This window comes from Dermacentor albipictus, chromosome 7, assembly GCF_038994185.2.
Source record: "Dermacentor albipictus isolate Rhodes 1998 colony chromosome 7, USDA_Dalb.pri_finalv2, whole genome shotgun sequence".
NCBI classification, from domain to species: Eukaryota; Metazoa; Arthropoda; class Arachnida; order Ixodida; family Ixodidae; genus Dermacentor; species Dermacentor albipictus.
In genome coordinates, this window is record NC_091827.1 from 45,762,848 (window position 1) to 45,783,536 (window position 20,689).

General features: G+C 47.1%; 1 protein-coding gene across 5 annotated transcripts in view; it reads left to right on the plus strand.

Moving 5' to 3' along the window:
• The window catches only part of LOC139047961 (BTB/POZ domain-containing protein 6-like), a 190,520-nt gene that overhangs the window by 154,038 nt on the left and 15,793 nt on the right, over positions 1 to 20,689 (plus strand). The window contains exons 1-3 of one of the 5 annotated variants that reach the window (XM_070522176.1): positions 258 to 383; positions 6,275 to 6,337; positions 9,281 to 9,498. The exons of 1 other annotated variant lie outside the window; for it this stretch is intronic. In XM_070522176.1, the coding sequence (XP_070378277.1) occupies positions 6,332 to 6,337; positions 9,281 to 9,498 (224 nt within the window). In that variant the 5' untranslated portion in view covers positions 258 to 383; positions 6,275 to 6,331. Of the gene's footprint in view, positions 1 to 257; positions 407 to 438; positions 637 to 6,274; positions 6,338 to 9,280; positions 9,499 to 20,689 lie in introns of those variants that run through there. 3 more of the 5 variants (XM_070522177.1, XM_070522179.1, XM_070522178.1) reach the window with 3 other exon arrangements.

Genomic DNA, 20,689 nt, shown 5'->3' on the forward strand with positions numbered 1-20,689 from the left:
TTTGCTGCCGAATAGAGCAGAGTGGTAGCCCGTCGACCTTAAGTCAGCTGACATCGCAAAAATCCCAGACAGAAAGCGTTAGAATCGCGCTAATTCGCAATTAAACCATTACCTTGCCCAGCTGCCGCTGAGGGGAAAGGGAATCCGCACATAACAGGGCGAGGAGGAAAGCTGCCCGGCGCGCTGGTTCGAGGCTACGTTCCTCCTCACCGAAAAAGCTGTCTATTGGTCCGTGCGCCCGCCTGATTGTGTGTGTGTGCGTGTGTGCGCGCTGCTAGTTGAGAGCCGTGTATCAGTGACATCGGTCGGCTTCGCCGCGCGTGGTATCGTTTTCTCACGTGGGCATTTGTGCATCGTGTTGGTGTTGCCGTCTCTCTGGCGCGGTGAGTACCCGTTCAAAGTGCACGTAAGTATAAGTTTCTGCCATTCTCATCAGTCATGCTCATCGGCGAATTTACACCACGGCTGTTTAATTTTTTGTATGCGTTCCCGACCCTCGAGCTGTGTTTCTGTGAGCTCCGTTCGCTGTGCAGCGCAAAGTATCGTTTTCTCACGTGGACTTCCGTGCATCGCTTTGGTATGGCGCGGGTGTGACCTTGTAGTTGGCACATGAATCCCGGTTCGACGTGGACGCAAGTATGAATTTGTGCCTTTCTCATCACTTCTGCCGTCCTTCTTGTTTTAGAAACAGCTCTCCATCTCGGCGCAACATTTATAGACCGTGGATCCGCTGCAGAACGACTTCTTTGAGAAGTGCATTGACGGGGGCCATTTGATATATGACGTGACAGCATTGCGTATGGTTGCAATGCGAAGTTGGCGCACGGCAGGCGACACACACGGACACACGAAAACACGTAGCGCGAGGTGCAGCCGGGCGCGAAAGTTTACGGGACACGGGTATCACGTCGAATGTGAATTTCTGCTTTGGTAAGGCAATGCGCTTTTGTTTTAATGGATCGCTTTGTGGTTGACGAGTTTAAATTCGAGACCACGTGTGCGGCCAGGGTTCGTAAAGGTTCAACTTTCTCCTCGCGAATCACAATTCCCGTAAACTCTTGCGACTGACTGAGTGTTTTCGTGCCAGTGTATCTGTGTATGTCACCTTACCTGTGCAACTGTATACCAGAGAGTCGTACGTTCTTTCCCGTACGAAGTTAAACATGAGCAGATTAAGCATTTCCAGCTACACACGTAATGTGATGTGGGCTTATTGTGGTTAAGTGATTTTGTGACTTCCTTCAATTCGAGATGGGCATTTTGTTAGCGTATTTGACGTAGCGTATTGGTTGTATAATATAGAGTGTGTAGCGCGGTGGTGGGTCAGAGGCTATGGGGTTGTGCTGCTGAGCTCGAGATCGTGGTTTCGGTTTCCGGCGGCAGCGACCACTCTTGAGAATTTATATTTTAAAAAAAAGTAACCAATTCAAAACTTCAAGCACTGTGCTTTGGGTGGACTTTAGAAAAAGCCCCAAGTTGTCAAAATTAACCCGCAGCTCTCACCACTAATCTGTCAACCCGCCATGCTGCTGTGATAAATGCCTTGCTGGTTAGGCACGTTAAATTTCAATATTCTCTTTAACCTAGTCGTGGCTATCGTAGGCATCGCGATTGTCTTTGCGAGTAATAGAGGAGAAGGAACTGAGCTGAAAAAACGTCATCCCTATCGGATTTGCTGGCGGTCGACGTCCTAAGTGGTTTTTGCCATCGAGGCGTAGCAGCACCAGATTAATAAGGAAACAAATACTGAGCTCAGGTGTCTGCCTGTCTAAACATGCACATTGGCGGGCTTGCTGCGTTGGATAATTCTACATTTCACTGTAGTTTTCGTGAAATTCAGGTTCTCCAAGTTCCGTCGCCTGTTCCAGGTTGTATCGTCAGCAAAGTGACTGGTTACATGTAATTGGTTCCGGAAAAAATTTACTGTGTTACAGTTGTCGTTACATGGTAAACAAGGAAATCCTTAAAGAACACCACCACGAAAAATATAATTGATTACAAGTAATTAATTACATGTAATTCGTTACGTACACGTCTGGTTGCGACGCTTGCGCTTTAAGAAAATATGTCTGTCGTCTGTGTTGTTCGGTACATAAACCCGTGTAATACGACTGCGCAGAGATCGATCCGCTTGAGTTTCCGAATCGGAGGAACATGTTTATGTGCTGTTCGATGCATGCGCTGGGAAACGATAGATGGCGCCACTTTGGCGCGTGTATCGCCGAAATACAGAGTCCGCCTTTGCACAAAGCAATGTTGCCGCAGGTCATGAATAACAGCGGGCCTCGTACATTTACGCTTGAAGAATAAGTAGAAAATTTTCGCTGGCAAAAAAGGCATTTAATGGAATCTTTGCCGGCACTGATGCATTGGTAATACAAGACAAAAGGGAAGGAAAGACAGGGAGGTTTGCCAGTGTAAATACCGGCTGGCTACCCTGTGTGTATTGGTAATAGTTTTACGTTGTACTGTATGCGAAGCAGTAATACATACAATGACCTCCAAATTATCTGCACGGTAAACGTTCTCAAAACACACATGACGTACACCAAATTTTAAACACCCGAACTGTTACAGGTATGTAATGTTTGAACCTTCAGAACTCTTTTATTTAAAGGGACTCAGGTGGCATCAGGTACCCGAATTTTTGCACTATTCTTAATCTCAAATATGAATACTAAGGCACCTAGTACTTGTGTGTAGTAAAAGTTGATCGCTCTTTAGCAGTCATCTGTTAAAAAGTAGCAAATTTTATGTAATGTAGGAGAAGTAGTGCGAAACTGAATTACGTATTCTGAAGTTTTATCGCCGAATCAGGAAAGAATCGACACAAACCAGTAGGCCTACTGAAATTTATTTATTTATTTATTTATTTATTTATTTATTTATTTATTTATTTATTTATTTATTCATTCATTCATTCATTCATTTACACAAATACTGCAGCCCAATATAGGGCTGTCGCACGAGTGGGGACGTAATACATTGCTATACAATACACATAAAAAACACACCAACACAAAAACGTGAATTATCAAAAAGAAGCGCTTTACATGTTAGCGAAGTGCTTACCAGTGGTAGCTATCAAATCTTTTAGTGATAGTGAACGAATGTTTCCGGGTAGAATATCACAAAGCTCTATTGCACATGGCAAAAAAACTGTACTTGAATGTATTAGTACGGGCATAAATAGGTGTTTTGTTCAAGGCGTGGGAATTACGGGTACAACTTGTGTTAGTAAATGTGATATAGCCACAGTCAGAAAGTCCAGAGGTGGAGTTCATAATTGCATATAATAGCTTTAGGGCTTCAATGTGATGACGTGAAAGTAATGGTTCAATGTTTGAAGATCGTTGAGCCTGTGTTGGTAAGAAAGTGTGGCTGTAATTCTGGCCAATGAAACGGATAGATTTTCGTTGAACGGTATTGAGCGAGCTTATTTCACATTGTTTGTAGGGGACCCAGACGACAGATGCATATTCTAGTACGGGGCGAATCAGCGTTTTATATAGCAGCAGTTTAGTATCGCGCGGGGTCTTGGGTAAAGTACAGCGCAAATAACTTAGTTTTTTTTAGTGCTTTACCGTTAACATGTTGAATATGTTTAGGCCATGAAAGACGTTCGGTTAAAATGACACCTAAGTATTTATACTGAGATACTCTTTTAAGTTGGATGCCACCCAGAGAAGAATCGAACGAGAGGGGGCTCTGTCTATTGGACAATGACATCACCACTGTTTTACTACAGTTGATGTTTATTTGCCACATTTTGCACCAAGCGCAGAAAGACATAAGAGATTGGGCAAGACGGTGGGGGTCATCAATGGAGTTAATAGATTCTTATAATACGCAGTCATCTGTATAAAGTCTGACTTGAGTTGAGATGCTAGAAGGTAAATCATCGATGTATACTAGAAATAATGAAGGGCCTAAAACGGATCCCGGAGGAACGCCTGACGTAACGTTGACAGGAGTTGAGTCCACTAAGAGAAACAAATTGTGAGCGATAGTGAAGAAAGCTGGCCATCCATGAATTGAATATGGTGTTTAATTTTATCAGTAGTTAAGAATGAATCACAGAGTCAAAAGCTTTAGATAAATCAATAAAGATGGCATTCACTTGATTACCTATGTCTACGTTAGAAGCGATATCATGAAGAAAATCGACTAATTGCGTTACAGTGCTATAACCGCGACGGAAACCATGCTAGGCAGATTTTAGAACATGATTGGAGTTAAGGAATTCGATTATATGTTTCTGAATAATGTGCTCTAATACCTTGCATGACTGGGGTGTGAGAGATATCAGCCTGTAGATAGAGGGAATCGTTTATCCCCTGATTTATACAAAGGCAAGACTTTGGCTGTTTTCCGTTAACTTGGTACTTCGCCAGAGTCTAAGGATTTCTGGAAGATTACAGTAAGGTACTGACCTGTCCATAGGGTGTATCTCACAAGGAAAGGATTCGGGATACCATAGGAACGGCACACTTTTTAGTGTCGAGATTCAAGATTAGGTTTAAGACACCATCAGCACTTATTATGATATCGTCTAATTTATTAGTTTGCGCAAAGCAACTATATTTTGCAACTACATGATTATCGAGAATGAAAACAGATTGGAAGTACGAGTTAAAAGCATTCGGAAACTACGGTGGAGTCATTAGTAATAGCGTCCTTAATCTAGAAAGAGGTACTGCACCTTGCACTAGGTAAAATTGATGTCCACAACCTGCAAGGATTTGATTTAAGTAGTAGAGGCAGCTGCACTGAACAATCGAAATATTTAGCATTTTTAGTACGAGTACGAAGTTCCTCGGCTTTTTCAAAAGGAACGCGAAGTGCAGGATTAGAATGGTTTGATTTACGTAGTCTTTCGACATGGCGTGAGAGGTTCAGAATATGCCGGTTAATCCAAGGAAGTTTATTATTTATCTTTTTTTTAAATTGAACGTAGTTATTGATGCAAGATTTCACTAACGACAAAAATTATCAACAAGACTGTCAACATGACATTCGGTACTCATTGACAAAAAATGCTCAAAGTTATCTACCAGAGTATCAGTGATGGCTGTGGCATCACTTGGGCGAAGTTCCTTGTGTTCGATCGGAGGCATTTATCCTGCGATCAATAATAAACCTAAAACACTTAAGAAGCGGAGTGTCACTGAATGGCCAGTTTTTCACATCGTAATGCGGCCTTTATGTATTGCGCTTTGATGTGCTTGTCAAAGGGCTTTCGACAGAGGAAACGCATATTGGTCGGTCTTGAAAGGAAAGTCTCTCGTAGTTCTTCAATCCTGGAGGGCTTCCCAGGAACTTCTTCAGTTCCAGTTTGTCATCAGTAGATATGTACAAGCGAAGGTCTTAATGCCAGGCTCAGTTCCGCACGCCGTTATTGAACCCCTTGCCACGAGAAGGGCGCTACTTCCGTTTCGTTAAGGTGGTAATATAAGAACAGTGACACTGCTGAAAACTAAACGCGGATGGTAGCTCCCCTCCCCTTCGCCCCTCCCTTCCCCTAATAATGCAGTGCGCTCCTCTCGCTTAGCGCACGCTCCATTTCAGCTGACGAAAATAGCTATAGAGTATATAGTACAGAGGGCCTAGAGGATGCATGCGCTGAAGGCTATAAGACATACTTGGCGGTCACGTACGCAAGCTGGCTATTGGATATAGCGTCGGCCGGACTTGCGTGACTTGCGTATTCATGGTATGCCAACATGGCAACGGCCACGTTTCATTTGAATTCGCCATTGCCGCTTGCTATTTGACGCTATAGAAGAAAAAAATATACGCTAAAATCAGTTTTCATTTATTCTCATCCCGTTTTTAGGACATAAAGCGACGTTTAGTCATTATTAAATTTGTTGGTTGTTCGATTTACCGCTGTTACGGCTGACAAAACGCGCTGTCGCAAAACTCCAATACGCCTTAGATTTCTATACGCACGATAGGCCCGTGGCATTTGGCGCTCACCGTTCGCTGGCAGTGCGGAAATCTGTTCCGTGTACAGTCGTCTCCAGAATGTTGGCGTAGCGGGTTTATATCTGTTCTGTCTGTTCCCCCGTGAACTGGAGGGGCTCATATCAGAACAGTTTTATTTTATTTTATTTTTTTATTTATCAACACTGCAATCCCCATTGGGGATTTTAGCAGGGTTGGAAACAATACATATGTAAAGAACACTATAGCATAGGCACTGTTTGGGAACTGCGACCGGCTTAATATCATGGTAAGGCGCCCGTTTCACGGTGGCGATTGGTTATCGCAGATTGACCTGACCTTCCCTATCTGTGATATCGAGTGACAGCCGACGAGGGGAACGACAATGCCGGTGAGTGTTCGTTTTTTCTTTTTTGAGACTTACTACGTGCGTAAGCCTTGGGTCTGTAGCAACAAATAAAAAGCATTGTGCTGTTATAACTCCTCGACACAGTATATCAGCATCAAACACGCATGGACTGAAGTGTTGCCCCAATTGCGCCAAGTTGCGCGAAACCATGGAGATGCGCCAGCCTCAGCCAAAACACTAATTTCGAATCCAGTTTCCAAATTTAGCAGAATCTACGTGTCCAGTGGCAATCACACAGTCACAGGATTGCGTTGGCCAGCGCTTAGCCCTGCAGTCCGTTTCAGCGTTGGCATCTTTGGAGTGTGGGGGGTGTTTAGTGGCATAATTGTAGGCGACAAGATGTTGAAAACTGTTTATGCTATACAATGCATTATAACTCAGTTCAAGTCGAAAGTTTTTAATAAACCATAGCTCGGTGCACGACATATCGGTTGCCGTTTTACACTGGCTTCATGCACCCAGTGCATGAACCGCGACTGAGCCAGAATAATCGAGCTTATTCAAAATATTGGACGACGACGCAGCCTGGAAAGCCAATAAATATTTTTATCCCTTTATTATTTAGAAAAACAAAGTATCTTAGAGCTGTTTCTCGGCAAGTGATGTAAAGTACTGGCAAACGTGCAATGACCAGTAAGTCATTTCACCTTTATTATGCGTTATTCTGCTATCTTAACTGACGGTTGGCAAGGGTTAAAAATTACCTGGGGGCACCACGAGAACGGCGTTCACTGTACCTTAATGGGAGTTGTTCATGGTGGCCACTGGGAATAGTTCTCGTTCATTGTGCTCGAACACTTTTAATTAGCTAATCGATAAGCTATCAGTGAAAAAGCTGTACATCTCCTTTACAAATGACCAATAGCAGCATTTAAAACAACCTAGGATTCGTAGAGAACCCTCCGTGGTGGCGTAGTGGCTTTGGTGAAATCAAGAGTTCGGCGAAAACTCGTTTGGTCGGAATTGCTCATAGTCAAGGGTAAAACCGACGCCGACCAATAACATTAAAAGAAAAGAAACCAAGACGTTTCGGCTCCCATACGGGGGCCTTCTTCACAATGATAGTAACAACGATACGGGGAGAGATTATGTACGTGTGAATAAATGGCGCAAGCAAGCTCATTAAATGACAAGAATGTCACAATATTCGTGTCACGACAGATCGTTTATGTTCGTCATACACTCTTGTCATACTATGCCAATCATATTACATACCAATGGCGAATTCCATTGAGAGAATTGAAGCAGAGCGCGGCGCAGTGCGGAGTCGGGTGGCAGCACAGTGAGAGCCCGAACACTCGGAGGGGGGCGTGTGAGGAGAAATGCACCACGTGACACTAGCCATCGACGTCCCAGCATTCCCTGTGGGAGAGCGGCAAAACACGTGTAATCGTGTTGTGGTCGTCGGGTGCTCAGCGTAAAGCCCCTCCATCTACGCGCCACCGCCGCGGCGGTGGCGCGTAGATGCAGGGGCTTTAGCTCAGCGGTTCGCGGCCGCGTATAACATGCATTTGTGCAACGCCGACGCATCCTCCGAAGCATCCGATGACAGTAGCTTTCGCTGCTGTCACCGCCGAGCGCCTCAAGCACTTCAGCAAGGCGAACACGCTTTGCTGCCGCTGTCCTCGGCGGATCCGACGAGAAGCAAGGTGTGCTAGAAATGCGAGTATCTGTCGCTTAATCGTTGCGAAGCTCGTTCATATCAACGGCGTCAAAGTCACGGGGGCCAAAACAGCTACTACGCTTGGTTGCCGGCATTGCCGCTGCGATCACCGGCTGAAGCGAAGTTAATACAAATGAGGAGGATGTGACGGTTTGAATCACGTGACTTTCTATGTAGTAAGCTTTTCAGGCGAGAGCAGTGCGGACTGCCCCCAGCTGCACTCGGCGCAGCGAAACTGCTCTTGTTCCACCACTGGAAAACGCCACTCCCACTCCTGTTCGACCACTGAAACATGCTGTGCCTGGAAAGAGCACTTTCAGCATGCTTTTGAGTGCTCCTCTTGTCCCCACTGTAATTCGCCACAAGTTAACGAAACGACCATGAGAGCCCCAAAACGTAGGCGGCTAGATAGATACTGTCAATGTGGCAAGTGTTCGCCAAGAAATGCTTCCATTGGAAAAAGAAAAGAAAGCTTACCTAGCAATAATACTAGCTGTCCTATGAATATCAAGTGAGCGGTGCTCACGGAAAAAGCCTTCCGTTACTTTTTTCTTGCCCACGTTTAGTAGGGACATCCAGCAGGTAATTTAATGGTGGTTTCTGAGAAACCTGTGCGGGTTTCCTTTGTAGCTTCATGCGGCAGTCAGGTCCAGAAGGCGGCGGCGGGTCGTGGTGGCCACTGGAGTCTTGAAATAGGCACCCACCCTATGCCGCTCCCTTCCCACAATTTTTTCTCCTCGTGAAATGTTTATTCCTCCTCCTCCTTTTCATGTATTTTGCTCGCCTGCCGTCTTCTGCAGAACTGATCAGCCATAACCTAATAGGGTTCTGCAATGTGAAATAGGAACACCTTTTCTTCTGATACCTGTATTTCACTGATATTGACATTCAACAAGCTGCACCAAAACGCGTATTTACTGCTCCAAACGGATAATTGATACTGTTCCGAAGTGACAAATTTGCTGCTCCAAAACTTGCATCGCTGCGTCTATCCCTGCACACAACTGCATGCGTTTATTGGATGGCCACTTTGAAACTGACACTAGCGTTTTCGCTAGCCTTGCATGTATGTCCTGCCTCGGTATTTCATGCATGTATGTCCTGCCTCGGTATTTCATAAACCAGAACAGGTATAGCTTGCACGCGATGTGGACTGTCTTGTTTAGGCAGATAGAAACTTTACATTGAAAGAAACTTGCGTGGAAGCCAATTCGGATAAGTTATGTCGAGATGCTTCTGAGAGAGCCGATGTCATTTTGCAGTTGAACTTGGAGAAATTCCTGCAAAGCGGAGATCACGCTGACGTAGAGTTCGTCGTGAAACCGGAGAAATTCGACACCTCGAAGACCTTCAAGGCTCACAAGCAACTACTGGCCTTGAGTAGTGCAGTTTTCGAAGCCATGTTCTACGGTCAGCTTCCCGAAAACGACACCGTGGTCATCACAGACCTCCACCCTGATGGATTCTATGGCCTTTTGAAGTGAGTACTTTCAGCCGTGTTGATCCGCCGTTGTCAAAGGCATTACCCTACTATGTCTTTTTAGAAATGTCCCACGCCTTCGATCCCGAAAAGGCACGCGTGCATTGTTCGCAAAGTGTAAGCGTGGCCTTTACATGGCCTTTACATGGCCTTTACCACTTGTGATTGTTGTACGACGGTGGAGTGCGTCCTTTTACAGCGAAGTTGTTAGAGCGGCTAGAAGCACTGAAAGGTGTTCGAAGGTATTTAAAAAAAATTTAATCACCCAAAAATTTTTTGAGGAAGTGGGCAAGAGAGAGAGAGAGAAGGGCAAAAGTGTTAAGCGTGATAAGGGGGCAAATTTTGAAGGGTGTTTTATGTGGGAGATAAATAAAAAACGTTGAACTTTCTCTTTTGGCCTGTTGACAGGCGTTCTGCAAAATTTGCTCACTGCCGTGTAAGGACGAAAAACCGCAGGCGTTTCACATTTGGACAAAATGGGGGTCAGTCTATTGGTGACGCGCACCGAAACATTGAAACGCGTAGGATTACTTCGGGCTTCGGGAATAATCATCATAATACTCCAAAATACCACGCGTTATGCGAGGCCTGTAGTACGTTTTCCCGGTGTCCTCAGTGAACTATATAGGAGACACGTTCATATTTCGCTGAAATAGGTAACATGTGTTCCCTGACTTACGATGCATGTTCAATTTGTGTAGGTTATTTGCAGGTTTTCGTAGAAAATTGCTTATTTAAGTGTTCCAAGGTGTCATGCGGTCGTTTTTCGCGCTGTTTCAAATAGTCTTAAAAGAAGTCTACATGACACCGTGCTCAGATTTGGCGGAAGTTTTGAGCATAGTAAATGTAATGTAAGGGAGAAGCTTTCACATTGTTAGCTTGATAAAGGGCGAAATAATGTAAGCCTCGTGTTATTCCCTATTTTCAGCCGTCATGTGGAGTTTGCATTTGGTTTCCCCGATGTACCCTGTCAAGAAAACGAGGCGCATTGTTTATATTTTCTGAAATGAGGTGCAGGTCATGGGTGATGTGCAAGCATAGATAGAAGTGTGTGGGTTAATTTATTTATTCTATCTTATATATTTCATACTGCAGACCTAGTTCAGGTTCAAGCAGGGTGATTAAACACAGCAACAATACAATGCATTAATCAATCAACCAGGGTGGTAAGGCACAACACTAATACAATGAATCAATCCATTGAAACAGGCAACAACGAGTTATTCCAGTCCGTTATAGTTCGGGAAAAATGAATACTTTAATACATCCCTCCGTGCAAAATAAGGTGTTAGTGAATTCGGATGATGGTGTCGAGGTAGCCTAGACGGTGAACTAGGCAGATAGGATGCAGGATTAATTGATAAATCTCAATTAAAAAGCATGGGAAGAAATCGAATTCTTAAGTGTTCCCTTCGCTGCTCAAGGATTCCGATGCCATTATCACGCATTATTGTTGAGGAAGAATCATATCGAGATAATTTTGAATATATGAATTTCACGCCTTTCTTCTGTACCCTTTCGAGACATTTTACATTTTGTTTAGTAAACGGGTGCCAAACAACACATGCATATTGAAGTTTCACTCTAATGAATGAATGATGAGCAATCAGTTTTCCGTTAGGTGGGGAATTTTTAAGTTTATGTCGCAAAAAATATCATGTACGCTAGGCCGAAGAGCAGATATGTGTAAATTCCCTGATAAATTGTTAGTAATTGTGACGTCCAAATACTTATAGTTTGTTTCTTCCTGCATAGGCAACGAACCCAACGTGTAACTAAAGGTTAGTGGAGCTTTATGACGAGTGAAGCGAAGACAGACCGTGTTTTCAGCGTTAAGCTGCAATCCCCACATTTTGCACCAATCAATAATGACAGCTAGAGAAGTATTTAAATCAGTTTGGTCATTTGTTGAAGTGATTTCTCTAAAAAGCACACAGTCGTCAGCAAACATGCTAATTTGCACACTGGAATGGATTCAAGTAGTAATATCATTTATGCAAAGTAAAAAGAGCAATGGTCCTAGGACACTTCCTTGAAGAACTCACAAGTTGACCGGAATACAGCCAGACTGTTGCTTATTAATTCCCACGTACTGACGACGATTTCCTAGATATTTTGTTATCCATGCGATGAATATTTCTGGGAGCTCAAGATGTGTAAGCTTTAGTATTAGTTTGTCATGTGGACCTGTATCGAAGGCTTTGCTAAAATCAAGAAATACAGCAGTAATTTCAGCATTTTTACCAAGGCATGAGGCGAGTGAATTAATTACGGTTACAGGCTGTGCAACTGTTGAATAACCTTTTCCAACTCCGTGTTGAAAATGAGACAGTATTGAATGTTCATCTAGAAATTCGTTGATCTACTTGGGAACAATATGTTCAATTAAATTACAACATGAGGATGTCAGTGATATTGGACGGTAATATTGTAACAATGAACAGTCGCCCTTCTTGAATACAGGTACAACTCTGGCTATCTTCCAGTCATCCGCTAATTTTCCAGCAAGTAACGAAGCACGAAATATAATAAGAAGGAACCTTGCAATAGTTTCAGCATAACGTTTCAAAAAAAAATGTTTGGAAGGTTGTCAGGACCACATGAAGATTTAGTTTTTAAGTCAACTAGCGTAATTTAACCAGATTTAGTTTTAATTTTTAAGTTAGATAACTCAATTTAACTAGCTAAATTGAGGTTGTAATAAATTGCGTATGCAAGTGGTCTGTACTGTTCCGAGCAGCGCTAAATTTAGTCTGCTATCCTGGAATCAACATCCAAATATCATTTAAATCAAATTCATCTGAACTGTATGGCACACTGCGGGAAATACACCATTGGTTAATTATTTAAAGATTGGTTAAACATTTAGTTGACATTCTCGGTGTGTAATTTAATGGCGGTTGGTGTGAAGCCTGTATGGGTTTCTTTTGTAGCTTCGTTCTACAGTCAGGTGGATGACAATTTTTCCCTGTCGTGAATGTTTCTCGCCTTGCGGTCTTCCGCAGAACTGATTTGCCGTAACATAATAGTGTTCTTCAAAGCAGAATAAAGGACACCGCTGTTTCACATTCCCGTATTTCAGTCATATTGGCTTTTACTGAGCTGCTTCAAAACGCGGATTTACTGCTCCAAAAGAGACAATTCTTGCTTCAAACATGCTCCATCCTGCCAAGCTCGCTGCTGCCAGAGCTGCCGCAAAACTTCCTAGGGCACTTCCACCCCGGTTGTGGGTTAAGTTAGCAGTCATAAGCCGATCTACAGAGGCGGTGGACAGGGGGGGGGGTGCACTTGCTTCCCCCAACCCAGAACTGAAGGGGGGGCAAGGTAGGCCATTACCCCTCCTCCCCACTTCTGAAAGCTGCACCTGGAGTCCCGGCCAAGATCACTCGAGTCTACAGAAAACCGCTTGAAGCCCTGATACTGAGGGTCGGGCATCTTCAACTGCGCGCGTAGTCTCGGCCACATTGGTTTTTCAGCGCACTCATCACCAGCATTTATATAGCACACAGGGTCTACTCGGTTCCAGTTGGTAAACTGCCCCACCTCTAGAAGTCTGCCATGCTGTTTGAAGTCTTGATCTAGGAATTGATTCGGGTTACTTGGATTATGATACTAGGAACCTCAATAGTGAAATTGAGGTTTCCCTGTAATTTCAAGATTGGTTTCATTTATTTGGCCACACGCCGTGGTTCTTAGTGGCTATGGTGTTGGGTTGCTAAGAACAAGGTCGTGGGAACTAATCCCGGACACGGCAGTCGTATTTCGATGGTGGAGAAATGCGAAAACACCCGTGTACTTAGATTTAGGTGAACTATAAGAACCGCAGGTGGTCCAAATTTCCGAAGTCTCCCACTACGGTGTGCCTCATAATCAGAAAGTGGTCGTGGAACGTGAAACCCCGTAATTTAATTTTCAGATATTTACTTCGCCGATAAAAATGTATATATACCTTTATTTAGCACAAACAATATTTAAACATTAGAACGCAGTTTCCTCACAAAAGAAAGCGAACACGAAGCTTTGAATAGGTTGAGAATTTAGTTATTCATGCAATACTGGCGAGCTTCCCTTTGGCAGCTAAAGCCTGAGTGGTTAAAAGTGAAACAATAACTATCATAAAGTACAGGTGCGTGATTTGGCATAGTACAGGCTAAAGAAACAGAAACCCATGCTCGTTGAAAACCCATACAAGGTAAAAAAGAAATAATTCTAGTTAATCGTTAAAACAGCAAAAGCAAATGATAAAAACAAGAATGAAGAACCTTTAGAAAACAGTGTAAACAGATTACAGCACACCACAACCCATGAAATGGCAAGAGGTTGGTGAAGAAAAAAATCACTGAGCCGATCGGGAGCGAAATCTAAAATATATCGGAAAAAATAGAAAAATATTGTTACGTAAGAAGACGCAAATGAAAAGCTATATACAAGTATATTTACAACGTAATACGCCGCACTTGGCCAAGAGGCAACAGCCCGCGCTAGCCTCCAATCGTTGTCGTCGTCTTCTTACTGCTCGCCTCTTCGTCATCGGTAATACTATTCCGTAGCACTACCCCCGGCGGCAAAAGCGCCGTCCCGGAGCGACTAAAGGCCGGACTTGGAAACAGTGTAGTAGGCCTTGAGCCTACTGACGTGCACGACATCACTAGGTGCCACAGTAGATGACGAGGTTGAGCTCACAGGGGCAATTTCGTACGTCACAGGCGTCACCTGGCGCAGCACGCGGTAGGGCCCTGTGTATCGCGAAAGGAGCTTTTGTGAAAGTCCGAAGTGACGAGAGGGCGACCACAAGAGCACGAGCGCACCAGGCGAAAACTGTACGTCACGGTGGCGGGCGTTGTACTGACGCTGCTGAGTGGTTTGCGAGTCCGTCAGTCGAGCACGGGCAAGCTGGCGTGCATGGTCGGCGAGAGCGATGGCGTCGCGCGCATACTCGCTTGTTGAGATCGAAGCAGGAGGAAGTGCCGTGTCAAGGGGCAAGGTCGGTTCGCGACCGTAGAGCAGATAAAAGGGAGAAAATCCGGCGGTGTCGTGCCGGGAAGAATTATAAGCGAATGTGACGTAAGGAAGGGCATTGTCCCAGTGGCGGTGGTCCTTGGAAACGTACTTTGACAGCATATCGGTAAGAGTACGGTTTAACCGCTCTGTCAGGCCATTGGTTTGAGGATGGAATGAGGTAGTCAGCTTGTGTTGAGTGGAGCAGGAACGTACAATGTCGGCGATAACTTTCGAGAGGAAGTTACGACCACGGTCAGTGAGCAGCTGTCGCGGGGCGCCATGAAGTAAGATAATGTCACGCAAGAGAAAGTCCGCGACGTCAGTGGCGCAACTGGTAGGGAGAGCCCGCGTGATAGCGTATCGGGTGGCGTAATCAGTCGCGACGGCTACCCATTTGTTCCCAGAGGATGACGTGGGAAAGGGACCGAGGAGGTCTAATCCAACACGAAAGAATGGTTCCACAGGGACAGTGATCGGCTGGAGATGACCGGCAGGTAGCACCTGAGGTGTTTTCCGACGCTGGCAGGTATCGCAGGTAGCAACATACTGTCGGACGGAGCGAGCGAGGCCAGGCCAATAGAAGCGGCGGCGGACGCGGTCGTACGTGCGGGTTACGCCAAGATGTCCTGCAGTAGGTGCGTCATGCATCTCAAAGAGCACAGTCTGTCGTAGATGTTTTGGCACGACAAGAAGAAGATCAGATCCGTCAGGGAGGAAGTTCCTTCGGTACAGAATGCCGCCCTGGAGGACATATCGGCGAACGGATGCGTCGGTAGGTGTAGAGCGCAGACGCTCGATGAGTACTCGCAGCGATAGGTCTCGGTACTGCTCATCGGCGATGTTAGCGAAGGCAGACACAGAGAAAATGCCGTCGGCGGTACTACTGTCGGCGTCGTCAGGCTCGTCTACCGGGTAGCGAGACAGGCAGTCAGCGTCCTTGTGTAGTCGGCCAGATTTGTAGGTGACAGAGAACGAATATTCTTGGAGGCGTAAGGCCCAGCGACCAAGTCTTCTTGAAGGGTCTTTCAATGAGCATAACCAACAAAGCGCGTGATGGTCTGTGATAACGGAAAAGGGTCAGCCATATAAGTATGGGCGGAACTTCGCAACCGCCCAAACTAGGGCCAGACACTCACGCTCAGTGATGGAATAGTTGCGCTCCGCGGGTGAGAGGAGCCTGCTGGCGTAAGCGATAACACGGTCGTTGCCGCGCTGGCGTTGTGCCAGTACTGCGCCTATTCCGTGACCGCTGGCATCAGTACGAACTTCGGTAGGCGCAGAAGGATCGAAATGGGCCAGAACGGGAGGCGTTGTGAGAACGTCGATTAGATGCGAGAATGCAGAGGCCTCGTTATCGCCCCACTGGAAAGGGGCGTCTTTCTTCAAAAGCTCGGTTAGTGGTCGTGCTATGGCCGCGAAATTTTTCACGAAACGGCGGAAGTAGGAACAAAGGCCGATGAAGCTGCGCACATCCTTGACACACTTCGGAACAGGAAAGTGCGTAACAGCATGGATCTTGCCTGGGTCCGGTTGCACTCCGTTCGCGTCAACGAGATGCCCAAGGACGGTAATCTGGCGACGGCCGAATTGGCACTTCGATGCGTTCAGTTGCAGACCGGCGCGACGAAAAACGTCCAGGACTGCCGAGAGGCGCTCGAGGTGCGTAGCGAACGTTGGGGAGAATACTATGACGTCGTCCAAGTAGCACAGGCATATGGACCATTTGAAACCGTGAAGAAGGGAGTCCATCATGCGTTCAAAAGTGGCAGGAGCGTTACATAGACCAAACGGCATCACTTTGAATTGATAAAGACCGTCCGGAGTTACAAAAGCAGTCTTCTCGCGGTCGAGATCGTCCACAGCAATCTGCCAGTAGCCGGAGCGGAGGTCAATAGAAGAGAAGTAGCGAGCACCATGGAGGCAGTCAAGGGCGTCATCGATCCGAGGTAGGGGATACACGTCCTTTTTGGTAACCCTGTTAAGGTGCCGATAATCCACGCAAAAGCGCCATGAGCCATCCTTCTTTTTTACCAGTACAACCGGTGACGCCCATGGACTACATGACGGTTCTATGATGTTATTGGCAAGCATTTTGCGAACTTCAGCGTGAATAACGTGACGCTCAACCGGTGACACTCGATACGGGCGGCGATGAATAGGAGGGGCATCGCCGGTATTAATGCGATGTTTAACAGTTGTAGTTTGGGCCAAAGGACGATCGTGAAAGTCAAAAATATCGTTGTAGGAAAACAGAACGCGGTAGAGCTCACGAGCGTGCTCGGACGGCATGTCGGGCGTGTTTGAACCGCACCGATGGCACCGGCTGTTGGAATCTCAGCGCTGCCACCAGCTGTCGGAACCTCAGTGCTGACACCCGTTGTTGCAACCGGACCGTTGGCGCCCGTTGTTGCAAATGGGTCGCAAGCCCCAAGGGTAGCGTTGGCCTGGCGGCCTGGGGCACACTGGAAGCATCCGAAGGTCCCAGCAAAGCATGAGGCGACTGCTAACAGAACAACTTGTTTATTCTAGCATCGCAAAGAGCGGGCGGTCAGGTCGACCGAAGTAGAGAGACGGGAGAGCACGTTACTCAACAGAAGAAATCGGAGCCTCTCTCCTGGCGTCCGGGGGCAGCTGCTCTTATACTCTCGGAGTTGAGGGCAAGAGGGAAGGTCACGAGATGACGCCACGTGACAACGGCGACGGACGGACTGATAGACACGTTGGGACAAGGAGGTGACGCATCAGCCGGGCCGGCGCCGGACAGACCTCCTCGCTTCACACTGGGGGAGCTCCTCTCCCCGGCTGCCGCGCTTTGACAAGCGTGGGCACACACACACACACGCACACACAAAGACACGTGGCACTGAACATGCCGGGACGCGCTCGGCGGGGCGCGCTCGCGGCCGCTCCGAACGGGCCAAAATGTCCGCCGCTTGGAACGAAGCTCCGGCGTACGTTGCATCCGCGCTGGCTTTACCGCGCGTCGTAGGCGAAACGTAACAGACCGCCCCGCCGGGGGAGGGAGATCCCGATGGTCAGGGGACTGCATCCGCTGTCCGGAGGGATGTCGCTCGATGATGCTCATAACCGAAGTCGGTCGTCCCTCGGCGTTTCTTGAGCGCAGCGCACCGAGAAGGCCTCGTTCTCACGTTCAGGTTCACAGAGGACACTGCAAAGTGACTTCGCGAGAGTTCTCATTTTTCTCTCGTTCCCAGCAAGCGTTAGAACTACGCCGAAACTCAGCCGCTCAGTCAGCAAGCACGGCACAACCCTCACTAAGCCATGCCAGGCTCTTTCCCCTTTAATACTACTGCCTAGTTCCTTACAGTAGTCTAGCAGCACTCAGAACGCGTTCACAAATTGGAAAATTGCACTAGAAAGCATATTATCACTTTGAAACACTACACAAAAGCAATATGTTAAAAATCCTGCCTCAGGAAGAAAAACATCAATAACAAACAATTTTGAGGCTGATTCCCACGTTAGGGGCTTCGACTTAAGCCATCGGCGTTACCGTTGAGACTCCCCTTTTTGTAACGCACCTCAAAAGATTGTTGTTGCACAGCAAGGCTCCAGCGCAGGAGGCGGCCATTTGTGAAAGAGATAGTCTGCAGCCATTGGAGAGGGCAGTGATCCGTCCCGAAGCATGCGAAGCGGATATCGCAGCGAGCGAACGTACACTACCTCAGCTGGCGAAAACCCCGTAGCCGCATGCGGCGCGGTCCTCAATGCTAACATCACCTCAGGCAGAAACAGCTCCCAGTCAGTTTGTTGTTCAAACCACAAGGCTCTCAACACGCGCTTCATGACGGAGAGGAGCTTCTCAAGGGAATTCGACTGTAGGTGGTACACTGAGCTGTGTAACAGCTTTACCCCACACCTTTGGAGAAAAGTTGTCGTCAAAGCGCTAGTGAACACTGTGCCCTGATCTGATTGGATTTCCGCAGGGAAACCAGCTCGCGCAAATATGGACAGTAGTGCATTGACTATCTCAACTGAGCTGAGTTCTTTAAGCGGCACTGCTTCAGGGAACTTTGTCGCTGGGCAGATCACAGTCAAAATGTGTCTGTACCCCGTGGCTGTTACCGGCAGAGGTCCCACTGTGTCAATAACGAGCCGTCTAAAAGGCTCCGTAATGATAGGTACCAACTTCAACGGCGCCCTCGATTTGTCCCCTGGTTTGCCCACCCGCTGACAGGTGTCGCATGTCTTCACAAAGTGGTCTGCGTCCCGAAAACACCCTGGCCAATAGTACTCTTGCAAGAGACGGTCCTTAGTTTTCTTAACTCCTAGGTGTCCGGACCACGAACCCCCATGCGACAAGCGCAACAGATCCTGACGGTAGCACTGAGGCACGATCAGCTGATCGAACTCCACTCCCCTGCGGTCTACATACTTCCGGTACAGGACCCCACCTCTTTCCACAAAGCGAGCATTTTTCTTGGCGATACCTTCCTTGACAATGCAGCGTATGTTTTCTAGGCTGCCATCCTTCTTTTGCTCGGCTATCAAAGCCGACCGGCTGACTTTTAGCAACCTATTAAGTCCGTCTGACGTAGGCGCGATGAGCAAATCTTCAGATAGCTCTTCTAACTTTCCCGTGTCGGGATTTTCTTCTTCAGTATCTGGTGCCTTTAACGCTACAGACTCAGTTTTATTCAGTTCGGGCGCGCTCTGAATATCAGCTTGCTGCGCCTCTGACCCTTTCTCATCGTTCGACAACGTCGGCCCCGCAACTACCGCCTTTGCAGCGAGCTCCCGAACCTTCGATCTGGTTAAGGCCTGAACGCTAGCCTCACCAAACAAAAGCCCCTTCTCGCGCAGGAGGTGATCGGACCTGTTCGAAAATAGGTACGGGTACTGGGGGGGCAGCATAGATGACACTGCCGCCTCCGTCTCAAGTGCTCCGAAAGGTCCTTCAATAAGCACTTTTGCTACGGGCAGACACACGCTATGAGCTTCCACGGCTTGCTTGATCCATGCGCACTCGCCCGTGAACATATCGGGTTCTACGTAAGAAGGGTGAACTACATCCATCGTAGCTGCGGAATCGCGAAGCACTCGGCACTCCTTCCCGTTCACGAGGAGGTCTCGCATGTAAGGCTCGAGAAGCTTCATGTTCTCGTCAGTGCTGCATAATGACAAAAACACTACTTTTGCTTTTGTTTCCGGACACTGCGCCGAAAAGTGACCCGGCTTCTGGCACGTATAACAAACGCGCGCTTGCCTCGTCTCGAACCGCTTTCTGCGTTCGGCTTCGGCTGCCGCCGTCTCCTTACGTTCGGTCGGACTGCTTTCACTCGCATCCGCAGTACGTGTGTCCCCCTTTGCTCTCATGGGCGTGAACTTCGGCCTCTCGAACTTAGAGCCAAATTCACCCTTTTGACCGTCCTTAGCTCCGCGAGCCCGACGCGTCACAAACTCTTCGGCTAGCTCAGCGGCTCTAGCCACCGTACTAACGTCTGGCCTATCCAAGACCCAGTACCGCACGTTCTCAGGTAACCGACTATAAAACTGTTCCAGCCCGAAACACTGCAGAACTTTCTCGTGGTCACCAAACGCTTTCTCTTCTTTGAGCCACTCCTGCATGTTTGACATAAGCCTGTAGGCAAACTCTGTATACGACTCACTTTTGCCTTTCTCATTTTCTCGAAACTTCCGACGGAACGCCTCCGCGGACAGCCTGTACTTTTTTAGCAGACTCGATTTCACTTTGTCGAAATCCTCTGCCTCCTCTCTCTCCAAGCGAGCGACTACGTCGGCCGCCTCGCCGGGTAACAAAGTGAGCAAGCGCTGTGGCCACGTTTCCCGAGAGAACCCCTGCTTCTCGCACGTTCGCTCAAAGTTAACCAGGAACAAACCAATGTCCTCTCCAAGCTTAAACGGCCGCATCAGGTCAGTCATTTTAAACAATACTCGTTCTCCTGCACCGTGTGCCTGACTTCCATTACGAGCGCGTTCCATCTCCACCTCGAGACGCTTCATTTCCAAAGCGTGTTGACGGTCACGCTCTTCTTTTTCTTTCTCGTTTCGTTCTTTTCTTTCAAGCTCATCTCTCTCTCTCTGTTCTTTACGTTCAAGCTCATCTTTTTGCTCTTTAAGTTCGCGCTCCTGTCTTTTTGCAGTCTCCCTCTCCTCAATGGTCTCAAGGCATTCCGACAGCTCGTCATCCTCAGCTCCTAACTCAAGA